We start from the raw sequence: 22,373 nt of genomic DNA, 5'->3' as shown, positions 1-22,373 counted from the left end.
GTCATCTGCACCTGCCCTTGGCTTTCATAATAATACACAAGGATAGTGTCTCTTTTAAGGCTAAAGAAACTTACTTTTGGCTGCAGATCCTCTGAATACAGTCTTGGGAACATCCTGAAGCCTGTTGGGACACAGCTTATTTCAGATCCTCTCTGTCCCTGTTTGTGTCTTCCCTCTATTGCCAAGACTTCCTCTGATATTATTTCTTACCTCCCTTTATATTCCAATATGAAATGCAGACTCAAAGCTCAGAAGACTTCTGTGCAGGCCTGTCAGTTCTGTCCTTGCCATAGTGGTTAGCCATTTATTTTGAGGGAAGTGAGGACTTGTAATACCTGCTGCCAGCAATCTTTTCACTTGATAAGAAAGATGAGAACCACTGGTGAGAAGCATGGAAAATACAGACCAGTCAGTAGGATAGTTTTAGAAAGTTTAGCAGAGCTTCAAAGTTTACTGTAGTTTCTTTTGATGCTGTAATAGGTGACTGTTTAAGAAATAAGGATGGAACTCAAGGAACATGTGTGGACCCCAGAACACTTCATAGCTAGGAGTCATATGAGCGGGCTTTATTATGGGGAGGAACACTACCTTTTTTCCTTTCCTAATTCAAACCTGGTTCTAGTAAAGATGACTGCAGAGTAATTGCAATTCCACTCAATAAGCCATAGCTGTAACATTAAGTTTTTAATAAAAAAGCTTCTTTTGTGTATGACTGAGAGTGCTTGTTTCAAATTTTTGGCTTAAATCTTTAAAATACTGTAATATTGTGTGCTAACTTTTCCTAATATGCCTCTTTGAATATTATTTATTGCATGATTTTATTAACAGGTTTTATTTGTTACATACTGCAAGTTCTTAAATAGAGACTAGGTACTGTTAGTTAATACAGATACTGCCTTAGAGTTAGTGTACCTGTATAATATTTCATAATGTGTTTGAGCATGTAGTTAACCACCTGTAACCCTCCTTGCTTACTACACTCAAGTTTTGTGGGTTTTTTCTCCTGCCTTCGTGAAATGGTGACTGCTGAGTTTATTGGAGAGGGGTTTGTATCTCGAAGAAAACTGCATCTTTATAGACTTGTACTTAAGAACTCAGAATATTTGCTGTAGTCAAGTGTTTTGACAAATGCCTCTTTCTTGCACTTTCATAATTTCTCTAGAAGATAAATCTGAGGTTCAGCACTTGCAGAAGTTTCTGTTAGAAATCCTGTTTTGATGTGTTCATAACTTTCCAAAACATTGATCTTTCAAGCTGAAATTTACAGCCTGTTTCTTGCACAAAGGTATTTGCAAGTCCTTTTTCTTTAAAGTTTATGTATTTTGTTTTGGTTTTGACCTATGGCAATGTGGCAAAAAAACCAAATCCTCCTAGTAATAGAAAAAAGTTTCTTACTTTGAAAAAGATTGAAAACAAATGGCTAAAGATTGAAAATACTTTTTCAACAAAATAACAGATAGTTTTGGAGGGGAGAAATGTATTGATCATCTGCAATAGCTGGTTGTCTCTAAGGCAAACTTAGCATGGCTGTGTGCCTTTCCATATGTGTGCACAGTTAATTGAATGCATACTCTCCTGGGTTTTTGTTTTTTTGTGTGTTTTTTTTCTTTTTTTTTTTTTTTCAGCAGTCTCTTCTGTTAAAATCAAAGATCTAAGGAGTCTGGAAGGTCAAGTTTAATAATGAAATACTTGACTTTTTTTTTTAATTCCTTTTTCAAGGGAAACTAAATGCAACAACCTCTAACTCTCTAAAATTCGTATTTTCTTGCTAGACTTTTAATGCTGCTAGCTGTGTTGCATAAATACTTTTGCAAGTTTAACTTTGTTTACTTTTAAATGATGACGTGTTCTTTCAACTTGAACACTTTGTGAGAGAGTTGATAATATCAGTTAATACAAAAAATTCTCCCCAGTTTTATATTCAACAATTTAAAAAAAGAGGCCTTACTAATTGTCTTGTCAGGATTTGAATGTTACCAAATGCGGTTAGACACCACCATATAGATCATGTATGTAATTTGTCCTAAAACATTGTTAGGTCAGCTACCTGATGGAGAGTGTTTGCTATTTCTGTGAAGTAGTACCATTGCTTACTGAAGGAGAATACTGAGCTTAAGGAATAGTATCACAAATCAAGTTCTACAACATCCAGGTGATATTCCCTAGATGCATTCAAGTTTCTCTTGGCAGCTGCCACTTCATTTTTGTTTCATACGCTTTTTCTTTGTAATAATGTCATATTAAGTCTCTCATATCTAACAAACACCCTCTTTTATGTCTGCTAATGCATGGGGGCTGTTTTTAGCTGGTAAACATCCTGGGACAGAGAAGTAATCCTGAAATGTCTCAGGTTTGTGGCACTGAGTGCCTGCTCAGCATTTCGGAATCATCATCATTCTTTTCAGCCTCAAATGCATGTAGGTATCCAGCTGTCTTCACTTACTCCATATTGTGAGCATGTTAAATACTAAAAATAAGAGGAGTTATTAGTTATTGTGGGATAATTGCAGGCAATTATAGCATGAATTCTCCAGGGATGTCATTACCTTGTGTTAATCACTTCATCTGTCAAGTCTTATTGTTCTGTGCATACACACATGGATGCACTAATGAGTAAGCAAGAGGAGGTGACAGAACTAGAAATCAGTCATGCTCTTATGTTGTCATATAGTCTTGATTACATTCCAGGACTCCTGAGGTGAATTTATAGGTATAGTAATCTCTTTCCTATCCGCTGCACTTAAAGAACTGGTATTTTAAATCTATTTGCATTTCTGAGCTACTCAGTGAGAGACGTGAGCTCTGACTGCAGTGATAAGCCAAGGATACAGCTAGTGTATGAGCAGCAAACTAGAAATTATCATATAAACATCAGTGTATAATAGCTGACTCTCCTTACTGCAGTGGAGAGGTCTTTCCAAAGAAAAAGAGGGGGCAACCTAGTACTAGGAGCTAAGTATAAGTAGCATGTGCAGTGATGTATTAAACTCTAAGGCAATTAATCTAAGTGTTCAGACAGCTTTGTTCCCTGCTGCAGATATCTTTCTCTTGTGACACTTTTATATCAGACCCTATCTGTAAGCCTTCAAAGCATTACTCCTGCAACCCAAACTGGATGATTTAAATGAGGGGGAGGAAAATTCAAGATATGAAACATACTTTTGATCAGCAAGGCACCTCCTTTCTCTTACCCTTAGGAATTCTGTGGGTTAAACAACTTAACCAGGATGTTGTTCTCAAATCTTTCTGTTAGCTCTTCCCCACTTACGAGGAAACATTTACCATTTGGAGGAGGTATTGGTCAGAGAGAAGAAATAGTCCCTGCAGATTAATGTGTTGTAGATGGACTGCCCATGTGTCTAAAGTGCTTGGATGCCATGTTTCACCAATGAAAGTAACTTGTGGAGGCTTAGATGTTCTTTTTTTCATACCAAAAGAAACCTTGTACCTTTTTCTACTTGTGCAAAGACTTTGTAAAGGTGAAATAAGTGAGATTTGCAATTAATTTAAAAGGCTAAAGTCTTTCTAAACTCTGCAGATGACTTCCTTGCCATAGTTGCCCTATATAACAGGCTTTGTATCTGAAGCAATAATGGAAGGAAAACCCAGAGACAGACAAAACTTCAGTTGGTTTCCAGAGAGACAAATTGATCTTACTCACTGTAGAGTTGTTGTTGAGGTATTGAGTTCTACAGGAAGAAATTAATTTCACTGGGTATCTTTAGGAGAGGTTCAGCTGTTGATACTTAAGTTTATACTCAAGTTTGTTAGAGTGGTAGTTGATGGAAGAGCAAGAAGTGGGAAGAGATCATGTTGGACAGATGAAGTTGTGGGATAGAATGAAGGGATTGTCTACAGAGATGACCTGATTTATCCTCCTCAGGTGGACACGTGATACTTTTTACCCTTTGTTGGTGCAGTGGCTGTGTGTGTCTGGCAAAAAAGATGTTCCCTCTGGTCAATAGTCTCATCTGTTTGTCTTGATCTACAGTGTGTATTGTGATGAATGCATGAGGGTTTTGGATTGGAGCCTTGAAGGTGTGTGATTGAACATAATGTGACTCATGAGCTTTCAAAAGTATGAATCCAGATGCTCTGTTTAAGCTGCTCGGTGGAACAGTGTTGGTGATTTCATAGTATTTCTGTAGAAAATAACTTATGTTCTTTGCTTGTGCTTTTTTCTAGAATTGCAAAGACGGTCGGTGTATGACTCCTTCCCTCATGCATTTTTTCTAGGCCATTTCTTTCTAGGCTGTCCCTGTGGCACTGGGAGGCTCTGCTGAGCTTTTATTTTTTTGCCAACATGTAGAACTGGCACCAGGAGACTCAGTCAGGGCTGCTTGTTGTCTGTGCTGAACACAAAAGATGAAGTCATTGCCTCCTGAGGGGCCCTCGGTCCAGGAGAAAACAGGAAGCCCAAGGATGAAACCTCAGCGCTGATCCCAGTGATGCTTGTTAGTAGATAGCCAACTGAAATCAAACTGACCATGATCTAGTGTTTAGCATTGTGTAAATTCATATTAATACTTCCACCCAAGAGTCATATGTGGAAATTTAGTAGTATGGTGGGGTGTCTCTGTCTCTGAGCAGCTCTAACCAGGTGACCTGGTTTCAGCTGGGATAGAGTTAATTTTCTTCTTAGTAGCTGGTACACTGTGTTTCGGATTTAGTGTGAGAATAATGTTGATAACATGCTGATGTTTTAGTTGTTGTTAAGTAGTGCTTATCTTAAGGATTTTTTAGTTTCCCGTGCTCTACCAGCAAGCAGATGTACAAGAAGCTGGGAGTGGACACAGCCAGCACAGTTGAAGGGATATTCCCTGCCTTAGAACATCATGCTTGGTATATAAACCGGGGGGAGCTGGCTGGGGGGGCCGGATTGCTGCTCAGGCATCGGTCAGCAGGTGGTGAGCAATTCCATTGTGCATAACTTGTTTTTTCTTGGGTTTTATTTTCCCTTTCTTTTTTTGTTATATTCCTTTTTATTACTATTATTATATTTTATTATTATGATTATTATTACATTTTATTTTACTTCAGTTATTAAACTGTTCTTATCTCAACCCATTAGTTTTACTACTTTTGTTTGTTTGTTTGTTTCTCCTTCTTATCCCACTGGGAGGGCGGAAATGAGCGAGCGGCTGTGTGGTGCTTAGTTGCTGGCTGGGGTTAAACTACAACACCAGGGGATTTCCCTTCATCCACGTAGTCCAGGGCTGAGAGTTGTCTTTGAAGAACTTTGTATGTGTGTCTAAGAGAGCTTCAGACTCAAACTAGAGGGTTTTGGGGGGACTCTCTTGTGCATGTGAAAGGAGTTTGGATCTGAAAGGTTACCTAAAAAGAATATTAGAGCCTGTGTTTCCTGCTGTGGTAGCTTCTTGACTTGAATGTTTGAAATCCCTTTTCCAGAGATTATAAGAAACAGGCTATTTTGAGGCCATCATTTTTCTTGTGTATGTATGTGTTTGTGTGTAACGTGGGACCAGAATGTTATATACCTACTTATTGTAGTTCATTCAGTGGAGTTGAAATGATGAGGTTGAACTGCTGAATTGAAGCCTTCTCCTTGTCCATTTTGGCCTTTTCAGTTCTGGGAAAGCATCTGTGTCTGAGAAGAGAGTTTATAGTATGTGCTTCTATTTTAGCGTACATTTCAGTGTTCATTCTAAGTGTTTTTGCTGACTGAATCTGAAGTTTGACAGGTGTGATTCTGCCTATCATTGGGACAGGACTTGGCTTGCTTTCTGTGGCCAACATAGTGAAAATCAAATTAAGGGCCCATAAATCTGGATATACTGCAAGGACTATAATTCATTTGGCTTTCCCTAAATGTCCCTCAATGGCTGGCAATTATAAATCAGTCTCATTTTTCAAAGTTTAATTGGAATGAATGTGGACTGATTTAAGGTCTTTAATAGATTAAAGCTAAACCATGAAACACTTGAGCAAACCTACCAAAAGCATCTCAATGTGGGCATTAGTAATTCATTTGATGCTGTTGGTATGAGAAGACTCTTCCTAAAATAAACACGAAACACACTTGCCTTGTTTTTAGACTTGCTACTGTTGGGTAAGTTTATGGTAGGTTCACATTGCTTGCCTTAATGTAACTAGGAGGAATTAGTAAATGAAGTCCCAGATCTTGTACTTTCGGCTCTGTGCAATAGTTAATAAAAGCAGGCCAATAAAAAGGTCTCTGCTCTTGTTCCTATAAAAAGGTCTTCTGTTTATGTGATGGCAACAACCGTCAATTATTTTTCAGTTGTCCAGTGGCTGTGAGCCAGTACATTGTAGAATAGCTGATTTCCTTGCTGTAATTTTGGAACTACAAAGTGGTTTTGTAACTTCTTTTTAAATGGGATTTATGAAAGTGGGGGACTAATGGTATTTGTCTGCTAGAGCTTAGTACAGGCAGGACCCGTGCTGTGCAAGTGTCACTTAACTTTACCACTAATCTTGGAGCTATAGCACCACCTGCTATTCTTGCTGTAGGTTTTGCAAGTGAAAATGGAATTATATGTTATGGTGTAGTGGTTTGTAAATTATCTGTGGCAGTCTAGTTTTAAACCATTAAACTTGTGCTGTCTGTGACTCAAATTAAATATAAACTGAAACCTTCAGAGTAGAGGGATTAGAATATAAATACAATGTCATCTCATTCCAAGGAAGAAGCAGCCATGTTATAAATAGGTATGGACCCAGCAGTCCTTTCTTCTCCTGTCTTCAGGGACAGAAGCTTTTTTTTTGATGTTGAAAAGGTAAATTAAAATGGTGGATTATCTAATGCAGAGCACACAGGTATTTGGAATGCTGATTAATAGTGGGGGGTTAAGTGGTGAGTGTGGTTTTGTTTAAGCAAAACTTTCTGCCACTTAAAGGTTCAAGCTTAAGCATTTGAGTGAATAAGTCTTTGGGAGTAGCTTGCCAAATGTTCTTGGGGAATATGTCATACTAAGAGTAGTATGTCTTGCAATACTAGTAACTTTGGATTTGGGCAATTTGATATTCCCTTGTAAATTCAAAATGACAAAAATTTGGCTGGCCTTTAGGGAATATGTTGTGCTTAAGCTTTCAGTGGACTTGCCAGATTGGTAACAGCTTCTGGTCACAGGCTGCAGTGCTAGTTGTCTATAGATTTTTACTGTGAGTTGAGGAGAAGAGTCAGGTGGACTTCCAGTTCTCAATATATTCATAGACTTGTCTTAGAGAACCAGACTTGCATTGGAGCTGAGTTTTGTCTGTTTAGGTACAGACTTGGAGCTCTCACCTAGAAAAGTGCATGTGTTTGAATCTTTCAAGGCTGGGTGTAGGCTCTGTGGGTGTTTGGATGGGACATGTCTGCTGAGTGAGGGTGGGAATTGGAGCTGGTAAGTAGATGATGCTCTTGCTTACAAGTAAACAATTGTCAAGTCTGTGGCTTCACAGTTGCTAGAGATGAGTGAAGCCAGGTTGCTGACTGACTGAAAAGTAATTGAAAAACCTGAAAAATACTATGTGAGATGTGAAGGGAAAGAAGATGTTGGTTGGGGAGAGGGGAGGTCCCCTTCTGACCCTTTCAGGGATAGCCCTCAGATTGACTGGAGTTCATGGTGTAATCCAATGTTAAGTATCACACCTTTGAAAGAAATGCCATGTGGCGCTTGCTTGGTGCCAAGAGCAAATGTCTCTGTGGTCATAAGTGGTTTTTTGCCAATCCGAAAATCTTATCAGTAAGTTTGAATCGGCAAATGGCAGGTTAACTGCTAGCAAGAGAAATACTCTTAATACCTTTTAGCAAAATATTTTCTATTTTGTTGAAGGGTGAGATGATCACTGTCTTTCATGGTGGTTTTTCTACTTATGTTCAGTGTTTGTAAACCAGTTAAATACCTTGCATGAAAGATGTTAGAGGGGCATAATAGTGTTGCTTTGAATGATGTGGGTCTTTGATCGCTATCAAAGTACCTCATACTCTTGTTTTGCACTGTTTCACAATAACAACTTTGTCCTGAATGTGGTTTGTGTGCACACTTATGTTAATCTATGCATATGAACTTCCTGCCTGGTGACTTTTGAGTCATGTAGCATGCTGGTTAAGATAGTTCAGGTTCCTTTCTGAAAAGACCGTAATTTATCTTGGTGGTGGTACAGTGCAGATTGATTTAGACTTCTCCCATTCTCTTATCCACAGCAATTGGAGCAGATCCAGAAGGAGCTAAGTGTTCTGGAAGAAGATATTAAACGAGTAGAGGTGAGGTGCCCAGACATTGTTCTGACTCTAGCAATTTTTCATTTTCATCAAGCTGTCTGCCTTGCTGTGGGGCTGCTGTGTTAAATTTATGGCATTTGAGTCAGTAATGGGAAAATGAAGAGATGATGTTCTTTCTTTAATTTGTTCATTTAGTTGATGTGTGCAAGCTGTGGGCTGGTAAGAGGGAGCTTCGTTGAAACCTAACTCTTATGTAATTGTGTCTTTCAATTTCTTTGTGTTGGTAGTAAGTATTTTAGAATAATTGCTAGAAATCAACAGCCAATACATTGACCATAATTTAGGATTTTTGTGTGTTGCAGTGTTCTGGCTATTTGCACAGGCTGTTTAAATCTTAGCAGCATGCCACTCTTAAAGTGGAGAGGTGTTGGGGGGCTCACAAGAGAGCTGTAATGCAGAGACTGGGTAGGAGCAGAACTAGCTTCTGCATGTCAAAACAGAAGCAATCTGCTACCTCCTGATAATTCTCTTAATTCCTTAATGATGGGGATCTCTTGAAATTTTTGCTAAGAATTATTCTCCAAGTATTTGTAAACCCATCAGCTCAATCCTTCTGTCCTTATTGAGTCTTCAGGTTCCTCCTTGGTCCTTTCCTCTAATCATTACAGTGTTTTCATCTTGGAGTAGGAAACTGATGTTTCAGGAATGCATCAGACTGCCACCTCTCAAAATAGCATTCCCTTGAAGCTTCTTGGGAATCAGTTTGCAGGTCTGCTTCTCTCTTCTTGCTTGTCTCGAGCAGTCAGCACAAGCTCCCAACCACTGCCCAAAAGCCTTTTAGACTTCTTCACTCCCAATTTATATGCATGCTGATGAATTACCAAAACATAAATAGAACTAATAACTCAGGAACTTCCCTTCAGCTGCTAGCTACACAAATTGTAACTTGGTAGATAACAGCATTTTTCAGACCTATTTCCCTAAACGTTCCTCAGCTCTTGGGAAATAAATATACCTTAGCATGTTTCCTTGAGACTGGTAAAATAGGTCTTCAGATCTAGGAGAAGCTATTCCCAAAGCTGCGAGATCCCTTGAAGAATATCTAGCTACCTGCTTTTGTGCTCTTTAATCAGGCACTTCAGTGGACTGCAGCTTGGGATATGTGTCTGGTGTGTGATAGTGACCTTGGTCTGACCTTTAAAGCCTGGGATCTCTCTTGTCACAAATATCCTACTTTCTACCTAACAACTAATGGGCACCTAGTGGGAATTTGAAAAGTACCAATAATGTTGTCCTGGAACACTTTGCTCCCTTAACTAATGAGCTGCAGCATCCTGTGTAGCTTCCATTTCTCAAGCAGATGAAAGGTACAGTCTCATACTGCGTACACAGCAGTGATTTAGTCTGGCAGTGACAAAGCCAAGTTTATGTGCAAAGTTTGTCTCTTGTGCATTTGCCACACATAAGACTGATAGCTCTTCTTTTAAGTCTGGGGCATGATACCACTTTTGCCCTGTTGTCTTGTGGTTGTTCTTGCCATGACCCATATCCAGCATTACTTTCCAGCTGTGAAGGCTATTTGATAAGTTTGCACATATCTCAAAAATGTAGTTACAGCTTGCTTGTTCTGCCATGTTTAAGGGAGGTGCTGGGTTAGAGACAACTGGATGGTAACCAAATGCATTGATTTTTGGAATATAAACTCCAGAACTGCCTCTTTTGGGGCTAAAAGCACCGCAGTTGTAGGATTTCTGAAACCCAGTTGGAATAATAACTGGGGAAAAAAAATGAAGAAAATCAATGTTTTTTCAGGTATAATAAAGACTTCTAGGTGAGAGTTGAGTAAATGTAGATACAGTTGGTTATGTGTTTGGAAAAAACCAAAAAAATTACTATGTGAACACTGTTTATTAGACGGTGCCTACTATTCAAGTTTTGTCAGCTTCGCTGTAATGTGGCTTTCTGTTTCAGGAAATGAGTGGCTTGTACTCCCCAGTCAGTGAGGACAGTACAGTGCCGCAGTTTGAGGCTCCCTCCCCTTCACACAGGTATGGACCTTGTAACTCAGAACTTGGATTTCAGGCTGTATATATTGCACTGTACTTGCTAGTCCTCTTCGTGCCATGCCCAAAACACAAGCAAAACTAGTTTTTTGAGTGCCATACAATATTTTCCTGTTCTGTTTTTGATTGGTGTAAACTTTATGTGGACAAAGCAGTGAAGAAAAGGCCATCTGAGTCTGCAGTTGGATGAAGAGTGTACTCTAAGCCAGATGCTGTGGAAAGCTGATGGTTTTAAATGTAGTGTGGATTAGTTAACTGGAGTCATAAGCCTTTGCTATGGGATGAAATACTACTGTTAAATACGTGCTACCTTTTCTGAATGTTACGCAGTTGTGCTTGGCACATGAAAGGTCTTAATTTTGTATGATACTGGTGTCCTCTGGCTTCCCCACTCAGCGTGAATGGCTAAAGGTATGGGCTCACAGGATCAAAATTTAAAATATACAGCCTATTGTTTCTGTTTATCTGCTGTTTGTTTTGATTTAATGAAATGCCTTTCTAATAACATATTTTCAATGGGGATTTTTGCCTGGAATATTGTGTAGTGTGGTTTCTTGATGATAAAATTGCAGATGGTTCTTGTATCCAAGTTGCATGTGTCAGGGTTTGAAGTGCTCTACTTTATAGCTGAGTTTTTTTGGTTGTAAGAAAGCTCTGATTTCACAGGGCCAAGTTACGTTATTAAATGATTGTTTCTTCTACCATTTAATAGTAGAGTTCTCTAAACTGATGACTTCTGTTATAAAATTGTACTGGTACCTTTTGTGCAATTAGCAGCTCTAAACCTAATAGCCCAGAAGTAAGTAAGAAAAAATGATCTGATTTCCTCCTCTACAGAGATCTAGACACAGTGCTCTTGTACTGCCTAGCAGGAGGATTGCTAGCTAGGAGCCTAGCAATATTGGCTGGGATTTCTTGCCAAGATGCTACTTCTGGACACTGTGACCAGAATCTCTCATATTTCTACAAAGCTCTGGCTGGCCCTGAGGGAGAGGACAGGAATATGGCCAAGATGGATGGGAACAGCCTTTGTTATTCCTCTCTTCACTGCTTGTTTAATTTGTTGGTGCAGGTGTGTTTTTTGATGTGTGTTATTGCTGTTTTGCCAAGAAGCAGTTTTGTGAAGCTGATGTGATTCTTGTCAGGTTCTACTAGTTTTCTGGTTATTGGCTACTAAATAGATTGCTTGTTGTTTGCTTCGTGGTACTGCTGCTTGGGGAAAACTTGAGCACTGGTTGGGCTGAATTTGTTACATGTTGAATGCCTTCAGGCCTAGAAACCTTTCTTTTTTTACATTTCTACTCATAAGTACAATTTTCTGTATCTCTGTTACTTGAGCCAAGCTAACAAACAAGCTCCCAAAGAAGTTTTTTATCTGAAAACTAGACTAACATTTTAAGTCCAAGAATTTTGGTGAAAGAGTTGGGGGGGGGGGGGGGAAATCTTCTCTGTGAGGCCTACAATGGTTTCAGTCTACTGAGAATTTCTTACTTCTTCATGCCTGTTTATTTCACATCCTATGGTCAGTCATCCTTAGTTTTTGCTTTTGAAGATATAAGATAGTGTCCAAAATGTAGCGACTTTGGATTGACATGCTTCACCTGAGGTCTGCTGGGAGATAGTGGTGGGTTAGACCATGGCATGTGTGGAGACCACAGGCTTTGTCTTGTCTGATTTTAGGCTTGTCTGGTCCTGTCTTGGCTGTGTCCTGAGCTTTTGGGTTCTTCCTCTGATACAACATGCCAGGGGTGCGATATAATAGGATATTTAGGGGTTTCCTGGGGTATGTGGGGTTGTCTCTTTCTCTTCGCTTGAGAAGACCCCTTGTCTGTTTCTCAGTGACATTCCTGCATTAAGAGATAGTCTTGAGTGGCCAAAGAGAAAATAGTACTTGAAGGAAGTGTCTGAACAGGCACCAGTTGTTGCCGGACTCTGGTATTGTATGTTCCTGCCCTATCCTGACAGTTTTGTGTAATTCAAACCAATTCAATTACTTGAATTACCAGAACTTAGATTCCAGAAGAGTCTTATCACTTGAAATTAATTTTCTTTTCAATGTTAAATGTAAGTTTTGGAGAGCATCTAAAAAAACTGTAACTTTGATTCCTCCTTGGAAAGAGTGCTGCAGAACAACTGATACGAGCTTTAAAATATGCTGATTTTTTTTCAGCTCTGTTAACTGAAATATTTAATCTCCAAAGTACATTTTAGAGATGCTGTGAACCACTAAGAATGAAATACAAATATAGTTTGAGATGGTTTCACTTCCATGTTAAAATGTTATTAAACTTGCAGAGACTTTTTAACTTAGCAGTGAATTATAATGGTATATTTAAATTGGAATATAGCTTAATATCCGGCTAATGAAATATAATTGTATAAAAATTTACTAATGTGTCTTATAGTACAAGGTTATCATAGACCTGTGCTGAGATGAAGAAAATCTTTTTAGCCTTTGAATTTAAAGTTCAAGAAAATAGAATTCTTTGGAATTTGGTTTTATCTGGTTTCTGGTGACTTGCCCCTATTCATCTACTTCCTCTAAATCACAGACTTGCTTCATTAATGGTCTGTTTCTTTTCATTGTTTGTAGCCCCCCCCCCCCCCCCCAGCCCTTTGACATCCTCAAAATGTGAAATTACTGTGCCTCCCCCTATCTCCCTTCATAAGTTTTTTAGCAAAAAAACAAATACAGCTATCATGCTCAATACATTCTTGGCTTCAAGAAACACGTGTTTTCTCTTATGCTTGTACAGGGTATGATGAAATATTAAATTGGGTAATAGCACAGCACTTGTTTACAGTGTTGCAGATTGCTGGGCTTGTATACTAATAGAGAACAAGAGGGGGAAGAATAAGGGAAAAGAACAAATAGTTCTGTGTAGGGTTTTTCTGAACAGGCGCGCATGCTATTTTTGCTACCAGTAAATGGTGCAATCAGTAGATACAAATAAGCAACTTCTCCATGACTGCATATTCAGGCAGTAACAGCAATAAAAAACTATCACTGTAATAGGAGTTTCTGGAGAAAGATTCTGATCTAAAAATTAGTTGCCTGGTAACTCTGCTTTGGTTGTTGAAATCCTGATCTCCTTCCCCTCTGTTTGTTCTAATTACACCCTCCCACCTCCATAAGTGTATAACAAATGGGATTTATAGTATGTGTTTTTGTTGTTGTTTTTCCAGGTTTTTAAATATGTCATGTTATTGTAGCTGAATTTCCTAATTGAACCTAATGTTACAGCTTTTTGAAAATAATTGAGAGGGAACTTTTGTAATTTTTCAATTATTTGTGTCCTGTTTTTAAAAGGGAAAACATTCAAGCATATGCCAGGTAACTCAGCTACAGGCAGTGCACAGAAATTACTTTGAATTTGTATTCTGGTTAGGGAGATGACGTCTGCACTCTTGAAGGCTTTACATCACTAGACAACCTGCAGCAAAACGAGACCAGACGCTCTAAGTCTGTGTGTTTTTGCCATTAATTGCCACTGTACCTGTCTCAGAGTGGAGTACTTTTTCATTGCTTTCCAGCCGACTGTCTTATTCGTGCTGTTCCTGGCAGGATCCGCTGTATGTGTTTCATTATTTCATGTGGCCACATTCTAATTTGAAGTTCATTGTCCCTGACCATGCCTGAAACGTCTCTGTTGTTTTCTCCTTTGCAATAGCTCACAGCAAATAATGATTTTTATCCCTCAGATTTTCTTGGTTTGCAGCTTTTGTCTTGCCTGTAACAGAAGCCCAATCAATCTCATCTTACAAGTTAACCACTAATGAGACTTTAAAATCATCTCTCATCTTCTGTTTCTAGTTCTTTCCACCTCCAGGGAAGCTCTATAACATTCGGAGAAATATTTAAGCACTAGTACCACTAGTACCATCATCCTTCCAGTCTTAGAGGTGCCCTGACTGGCACTTCAGCCAAACCACTTGTTTTATGAACAAGAATGTCAAGTCTATGCATCAGTTCTGGCAGCTGTTACGTAAACATCAATAGGTACAATCATCTTTTATAAAACCTGGACCTATAGCAGAGTTCTGGCAGCTTTTTAAAGAAACCTTCAGCTTTCCCATGCAATGCTTAAATCTAAGGCTACCTCATAAGAAAGACCAAGAATAACAAACCCAGATAGTTTCTTTTCCCTGCAAGCCAAATGACATAGCAGAAGCAAGTGAGTTGTAAAGATTTTTGGAAACAAATCATGGTGATGTTTGTAGTGTGTTTTCTGTAATTAATAAAATGGTGTTCTTGTGTACTAACCTTTACTTGTCCTAAAAGTATTTTAAATCTGAGTGATAAGGGTGCTTTAATCTGGCTCTGACATCTTATTATGAGAGCTAGATATTTTGCCCATATGTGCAAGAATACTGAACCACCTGTTTTCTGCTTACATCAGTAGATCCTTTTGCAGTTTTGAAAGTTAAATCTCTTCAGTTTGCATATGTATGCTATGTTTTGAAAACAGTGATTTAAGGTATGTTGTGTCATTATAGATACTGTGTAGCTATATATGGTGTAGCATTTTCTAATAACAGTAATCCTGGCTGTTAGTATTTTTTTAGTTTATTTCTGTATTTCATTACTTGTGTTGTTTTGTGTATCTTCAGAGATGTCTGGAATACTAGTGTCTGTCTGAAGCTGATTTCTCTAGCTTTTCTCTTCACAGTGCTGTTTCAAATGCCGTGGCATTAAACTTCTCTCTCTCTTTTTTTTTTTTTTTTTTTTGGAAAAGAGCTGAAAACCAATGGTAGCTTGTTATTTTCAGAATGTCTTATCCTGCATATTTCATACAAAAGATATGATTTTGCATTCTAATTGGAAATTATTAGACTGCACTACACATAATAGTGTGTGATAGCATTCTGCTTTAGGAGATCCCTGTATTAAAAAAAAAAAAAAAAAAATCACCCCCAAACAAAAAAAATAACCTTGTGTTCCCTGTCTGTAAAATGAATTTCAAAGGCAAGTATGCTGCAGGGTGTAAAGGGGAATAGCAAACAGGTTAAAAATGATAGAGGATGGTTGTACAGTGATTTAAGCAGACTATTTTTTTTGGTTTTGCAGTAGTATTATTGACTCCACGGAGTATAGCCAGCCTCCAGGCTTCAGTGGCAGTTCTCAGGTAAGGTAATACATGTGTCTGTGCACAGGGGGGACGGGAGAGTGAATGCAGAGTTTGGGCAGAAATTAGGCACAACTCTGTCCATCTCCAGGGTACTGGTCAACTTGAGTCTTGCAAATGCTTTTTAACTAGTTATATGGGCGAACTGGAGCCAAGACTACAGCTGTCAGAATGACTGTACATGATTGAGTGTCCACCCTGATGCCATCAAAGAAATCTGGTGTAGTATATTTAGACATCTGACTTTATTCCCAAAGCTGGCTCTTCCAGGGAAGAGGGGATATTTTTTGCTCTTCATCTCTTCTCCTAAGTGGGTGGCATTTGCGAAGGGAGGTAAATCCCTGACCCTTTGCATTGACTTGAATAGCTTTGAAAGCTTGACTTTCAGAACAAGAAACATTCATTTTGCAAACATACAGCCTTTTTGTATTTTGTCCTTGTTTAGGATCTTACAAACTGTATTATAAATTAATTCACAAAAAGGGTAAAAAGTTGCATATACAGTGAAGCTGTTTGGCAGGCAGCCTTCAAACTGTGTGATCTGCAGGGCCTCTTGAATGCCAAACAGCACTGCCATAGTCTTGCAGCTGAGAGTGGTTCGGCTGGGCTGGGAAGATGACACCGATAGCCAGCTCACAGTTTCAAAAATGTTACACAGTTTTGATTTAGACAGACAGACTGTTGGTTACATGCCTGCTCATGCCTTTGGTGCTCTCTGGTGGTGGTGGACCATCTGTGGCACACAACAGTATCAAATTGATAATTGAATGGGTAGAGGTGCTGTTGGACCTTATTTGATGGAGTAATGATGTAAAGAAAAAACACCTGAATTTTGGGCTGATGTGCATGTATGTGTGCATGTGGGGTTTTGGATTTGCAGCTGTATAACTAATTGGTAATTAGAAAATTCCATCTATTAGTCTGTGGGAAAATGCTTGTTGTTCCTGATACTGTGGTCTTGGAGGGGGGGCAGGTTTGCTTAATCAAAGAACTGTATCTCTACCTCACTTCAGAGGGCAAGTGAAATGTGTGTGGAGATTTTACGTTCATTTAATTCAAATTCACTCTGACATGGTACAGTGTGTTCATTAGCCACTGACAGTACTTGTCTCAGTACTTTTCTTTCTCTTTCAAAGACAAAATTTAATAGCATAGTTGTACTGCTGGTAAGTGCACAAAACAAACAACCTAGACTTTCTAGTCATTCTGTATGACAGCCTTACTTGCGTGAGAATAATCTTTTTTGTCCTCAAGAGTGCAAGATCTGTACTCTCTAGTACAAATTTTTGAATTAAACTTTAATATATGTTTGGATGGGGAGCTGAAAGAGAACTCTTGAAGTTAAACACTTCAATCAAAGGTAGTCTAGTTTCAGCAAGACTTGACCATAAAAATAGTTCTAAGAATATAAATTCAATTGTGCTTTTTTTCTAATTGTCAGTCACAGCAAAAATCATAGATCAGGCACTGCTGGCAGTAAGAAGCTATGCTAGGATGGACAGCATAGCTTTCTTTCTCAATAAAATTACTTTGTGCATTGCTCACAAACATGTTCTTAGGGAAGAATTTATATGTTGCAAAGCTACAGGACAGGTTTCTTCCAGAAGCTGAGCTTCAGAAGTAAATAGTGGACAAGTCACATGGGCCCTGGGGAATTCTATAGGTAGTATTTAGTGGCAGTACCTTTCTTTTCTGCTAGAAATCAGGAGCTTGTGCGTAGCTATGAGGCTTTTCCACAGTTGTTGGAGGACTTTTTGGAGCACCTGATGGAGTTCAGACAGTAAAATCACTTTTCATAACAGAACAATCCAAACTAATGTCCTCACTAGGACAACCATAGTAGTGTTAGCAGTGGAATAAAAATTGCTTGGGTATGTTTTCTGTCTTTTTCCCTTATTTTTTTTGCTCCTGCTTCCCAGCATTGCTTAACAAGTAGCCAGGGAGCAGACTTCATAGAAACTGAATAAATGTTTTGGTAAAACATGAGCAGTTTAAAATGCTTAGCTGGGGTGGATCTGATGAAGATGGGTTAATGCAGATTGATTCCCACCACAGTTGGGTCACCATGTGCCAGCCTGGGACCTGCTCCAGGGGGATCTTCCTCTGGTGATCCAGCAGGTAATCGCACAGCAAGCAAATACTTCCATGATTGATTCCATCTTGATGTGGACTGGGCTCACCTGACAGATCAGACTTGAGCTTGGGTTATATTGCTCATCACGTTGCAGGCGGCTTGTCTTAACTTGAGACTGAAGTGATTGCTCTTTGATGTTTGAGGTCATCTTGAGCCCTTGTCCCTCCTGATGTGCTGAGAGAGGCTGGAGCCCTTTCAGGCTGGTGCACAGAATTAATAGGAAGATGCTATAAAACTGTTCTGTTAAGCATTTCTTAAAGCTGTGAGATTTTAGAAAATTGTACTTAAAAGGTGTCGATGTAGGAGTACTTTCCAGTGTTCTAGTTGTATGTTGAGATTGGAGTTGCTTTCAAGACGGAACAAGCTGTGTAGACCATAGGGTGCTGTCAACATGCAAGTGTGAGTCACAACCTCAGTGCATAGCCAGGGCCGTCGTTGGGAAGTGGTGTCTGGAGGTTTCATTGCTTGGGGTTTGCTTTTTCCCTAAAATGTTGGATTACTGTTCATACAGGTATAAGCAGAATTTGAGTGGGCTGTAAACTTAGTTTGTTCTTGTCGGCTTGCTCGATGGCTGTAATAAGGGCAACCCGTTCTCCTGCATGGATTGAGGGGGAGGTGTATGTGAATTGGGTTTTGTTAATGCCATTGAGTGGCATTACGGGCCTTGGACGTGGTCAGGGATGTTGATCATTAGGGAGCTTGGTGGTTCTCAAATCTTTTAAAATTTCCCCATTAGCTTTGAGTATGATGCTACATGAAACTTCTTAAATACAAACTAAAGCAAGGTGCTCTTCATGCTTCTTGTCTGGTAGAGGAATTTGTTCCTTCTCATTTTAATCACTAGCAAGGAAAAATACTGTATTCTGTTTTGCTTCAGGAGGAGAGCTTACTTATGTACATTCAGTCCTCTGCTTCTGCCTCTCACTGTTACTGCTTGGGTAGGTAGGGAAATGGCTTTAATGATGAGTTTCATGGACTTTTCAATTAACCTCTGAACTTCATGGTGTCTTCTGCTTCTATCCTTATTTGCTTAGCTTTGCAGAGAGTTACTGAGTTGCTTCAAAAGAAATAATTCAGTAACTAACTCTTTAAAATAAACACCACCTTCTCTTTTTTAATGAGCTGTCTGCCAGGGATCTAGGAAGTATTTGTTGTACAGTCTGTTTGATTTGTGAAGCTGGAAGCCTGGTATCTTTGGCTTCTGCTGTCTATCTGTATAAATGCAAGACGTGACTTCCAAAGGGTTGCCGCTGTCTGTCCTGCATGCGAGGCTGGAACTGGTAAATTTGCAAAGGTTCAGGAAACAAGAAGCGTCTAAAAGCAGCTTTTCTTGTTTGTCGAGTTAAAGGATGCAACACAGGACCCCTAAGAATGACTGTTGTCAGTGGCAAGATCTTGATTTCTCGTCATTTTACACTTCTCACCCTTCACATATGAAGTATAAATTGTTTATAATTTGATAAAATCTATTGAAATGAAACCCAGGCCTGGCTTTAACTTTCTGAAGTGTTCTCTTCTCTATTCAGACCAAAAAGCAGCCGTGGTATAACAGCACGCTAGCCTCACGACGCAAGCGGCTCACAGCTCATTTTGAGGACCTAGAGCAGTGCTATTTTTCCACCAGGATGACACGTGTCTCGGGTAAGTTCCTCTTGCGTGGTGTTCAGCTTCTGGCATCAGCTACCTCTTACAGTGCCTAGTCCTCAGAAAAGACTTGCTTTTGAGAGAGCAGCTTTCACTTCTTCCTTGCATGGGAGTGTTGCTATACATATTTATGTGTTACTCAGGTCATCCCATTTTGCTTTTCTTGACCAATCTTTGAAGTAGCTAAATTTAGAAAATATAATCCTGTCACTTTGGAGGGGCAAATGTATTGCTTCGTAATCCTATACTGTGAAGGGCATAACCCACAACAAACAATTTGACTGATGCTTGTTCTGAAGATGCAAATGTTTGAAAGCAGTGGTTGGATTGTCTTTCTACTAGATGTGGTATAAACACAGTAGTTTGTTTGTAGTAGTACTACAGAGGTATAAACATAAATTGATAAATTCTCCTGTATTTAGCATGTAATAGGACACTTGGAGGTTATCGTTTATGTTGTCTAGATTGAGTCTTGGTTAACAAATGGCTTGGAGTATAGAAGCTGAGTGTGCAGCAGCATTATTGTCCCATGGGGCACACCTTAGATTTAAGGCTTGTTTTGTAGAATTAGAAGCTGTTTTCACAATTGCCTAGATTGCCTCATTCATAATTGAGTAACACTGTGACAGCAGCTAGAGTAATTGTTACCTAGTAGATGGATGGTTCTTAATTACATGACAAGATTCTCTTAAGAAATGAACGGGTCGAATGTGTCTTGAGGGTGAGGAGGGTTGCTCTGTGGCCCCTCTGGGGAAGAAACCAGCTTTGGGAAGAAAGTTTCGGGCAATGGCGTGTGGCAGGCAAGAGATTTGCAGCACCAAGCTGCGAGCTGCAGTTCATGGGAAGAGTGATAGACTGCAGCAAGGAGTGGGGAGCAGCCAGCCCTCAGGGGATAGGAGAAACCTCCTAGGGACAAGAGGGAACCAGGCAGAGGTTGCTGCAGCAGAATATCTTGTATCCTTGGAAGGCAAGGACCAACCTCCCAGGACACAGAAATCAGCAAGAGAGCTGGGGTGGAAACCCCTGGGGTTTTTTTCCCTCCATGAGTTGAGTTTAAGTATTATTCACTTTAAAATAAATAAAAATGAGGCTCTGTTGTTATGTCTATCTTCTACCTACTTTAGAGCAGTGACTGACTAGGTTCTCATCATGCACAACAAAATAATTTATACAAGGAATACAGCACATTGAGAGGGTGCTTCAGTAGCTGGAGGATCGCAGGAGCTGGTTGTATGTGACTAGCCAGGTTCCTGTGAAGTGCTAGCAAGTGCTTTGCAGAATACAGTACTTCACAGATCACACTGAGATGTTTTCACGCAGTGCTATCTTGGTGATGCATAACGGTGTTTATGTTAAAATAATACTTATTAACCAAGGATAACAAATGGGGGTCTTCCCAGCATTCCCTTGTAGAAGACATCTTTCTTCATAATCGGAACTATAAATACGAATGTGGTGAAACTGTTTTTTGTATTCTTATGCCTCAGCTGCACCAAGAGCGGAGGATTTGCAAGTGCAGGTTTTTCCTAAACAAGGGATAACCTGTGATACTTGATTAACTTTTCTTCTCTTAGTCATACCTGCTTTTTGACACATTTTAAATAGGATTTAGTGTGGATTTAAAGCTTTTTGCACGAAGTGCCTATGACTGTTCTAGTAGGGAGTGGAGATATAATGTAACTGTAATTACGAAATGGCCTTGCACTTTGGGGAAAATGTCTTGAGAAATAACATTTGGTTTTTCAAGCACAGATACAGAATAAATTGTAGGAGGACTGTGTGCTTGATCTCTAAATGAGGGAAATCGAAGAGTAGCAGATATTTGTTCTTATCATAGTGTCGAAGGAGGAAACAGTCTTTGAAAACTACTGACTGATGTTTATGTGCTTCTCAAGCTGTTTTCTGTGCTGGTCAGGTGCTGATGATTTTAATTTGGAGCACCACTTTGTTCATTTTGCCCCTTTTGATCTATCTGACATGGGTAATATATATGCTAGTACCCTTAAACATGCTAATTACTAGCCTTCACTGTTCCTTTATACGATCAAACATTAAATAGCATATAAGGGACACTTCAAAATGCCTTACAAGTGTAGAGAAAGATAATAATTTCTGATGGCAAGGAGCTACCAGTGTGCAGAAAGTGATTATTCTCTCTGTTTTCCTACAAGAAATCACAGCTGTATTTTGCTTTTATAGACCAACCTCTTCCTTTTTTCATGCCAGTATTTCCAAAGCTTTCTAATAAGTGGAGGAGCTTTGTCATTTCCTTATGCTGCTGATAAAATAACAGATAAGGATAACTTAACTAATGGGTGGAATTTGATCTCAGCCATGTGAGTGAGTGGTGTGTATGGTTTCTGTGCTACTGCAGTGGATGCTGTGGTTTAACAGGAGACAAGGTGTGCAGTAACTGTAAACTGAGGTGCTGTGTGTTAGTGCTGCAAGAGCAGTGATAGCTGTAGTTCCCTTATATTGCACTGGTGCAAGAAGACAAAGCGAAGGTGGGAGCATTAGAGGAGGAGAGGGAGAATTGCTGCAAATTCTGGGGGTTATTACAAAGCCTGAAGGCTCTACCTGATGTTTGACTGCAGATGCATGATCTTATTAGGAACCCTGACTTGCCCATGCGGCATTGCTCTAAGTTAGGAATTTTTCCTTATTTAGGAAATAATAAATTTTGAAATGGTTTAAATAAAATTCTGTTCATACCAAGAAAAGCTGGGACTTTTGAGGAATCAGGGAATGACTTTCAACTATCTACACTGTAATTTATTTTTAACTTTTGTAGTAAACTGTTCCATTTCCCACAGAATATTTATCATCATTATTCAAGCTGGCTCAATTTCACCTTGTCTGCTGAAGGTCATAATTTTCACAAAACTTATAGTACAGGGAGTCTTCTGGTTTCATGCTTGTCTTCCTTCTCCAGCCCTGAAACAACTCTCCCTTAGCTCTGTTGCTTTTGGAGTAGCAAGACAAATGGTTTTTACTGAAAGTATTTTGAAGGTGATTGACACCAAATGTAGGCATATTGTGACAGAAGTATAGGGAAAGGAATATATTTTCACTTTCATAGAAAACTAGATGTATTCTTCACAGTGCATTTTGATATGCTTAAAGGTTTTCTGTTAATAATCTATATGGCCCATGGGCTCTAGTTTTGAATAAAATAAATGAGCTTACCAGGAAAGCTGTATTTGTGATCTCTAGGCAGA

General features: G+C 39.2%; 1 protein-coding gene across 4 annotated transcripts in view; it reads left to right on the top strand.

Moving 5' to 3' along the window:
- COP1 (COP1 E3 ubiquitin ligase) overlaps positions 1–22,373 on the top strand; it is a 128,953-nt gene that overhangs the window by 16,677 nt on the left and 89,903 nt on the right. For all 4 annotated transcript variants that reach the window (XM_069789651.1, XM_069789649.1, XM_069789650.1 and 1 more), the window contains exons 7-10: positions 8,171–8,230; positions 10,160–10,236; positions 15,320–15,377; positions 19,038–19,152. In XM_069789651.1, coding sequence (XP_069645752.1) covers positions 8,171–8,230; positions 10,160–10,236; positions 15,320–15,377; positions 19,038–19,152 — 310 coding nt within the window. The remainder of the gene's footprint in view (positions 1–8,170; positions 8,231–10,159; positions 10,237–15,319; positions 15,378–19,037; positions 19,153–22,373) is intronic.

The sequence above is a fragment of the Haliaeetus albicilla genome, chromosome 8, assembly GCF_947461875.1.
Source record: "Haliaeetus albicilla chromosome 8, bHalAlb1.1, whole genome shotgun sequence".
Lineage (NCBI taxonomy): Eukaryota > Metazoa > Chordata > Aves > Accipitriformes > Accipitridae > Haliaeetus > Haliaeetus albicilla.
Note: the sequence above shows the minus strand (reverse complement) of the source record. Positions and strands in the feature narration are given on the sequence as shown.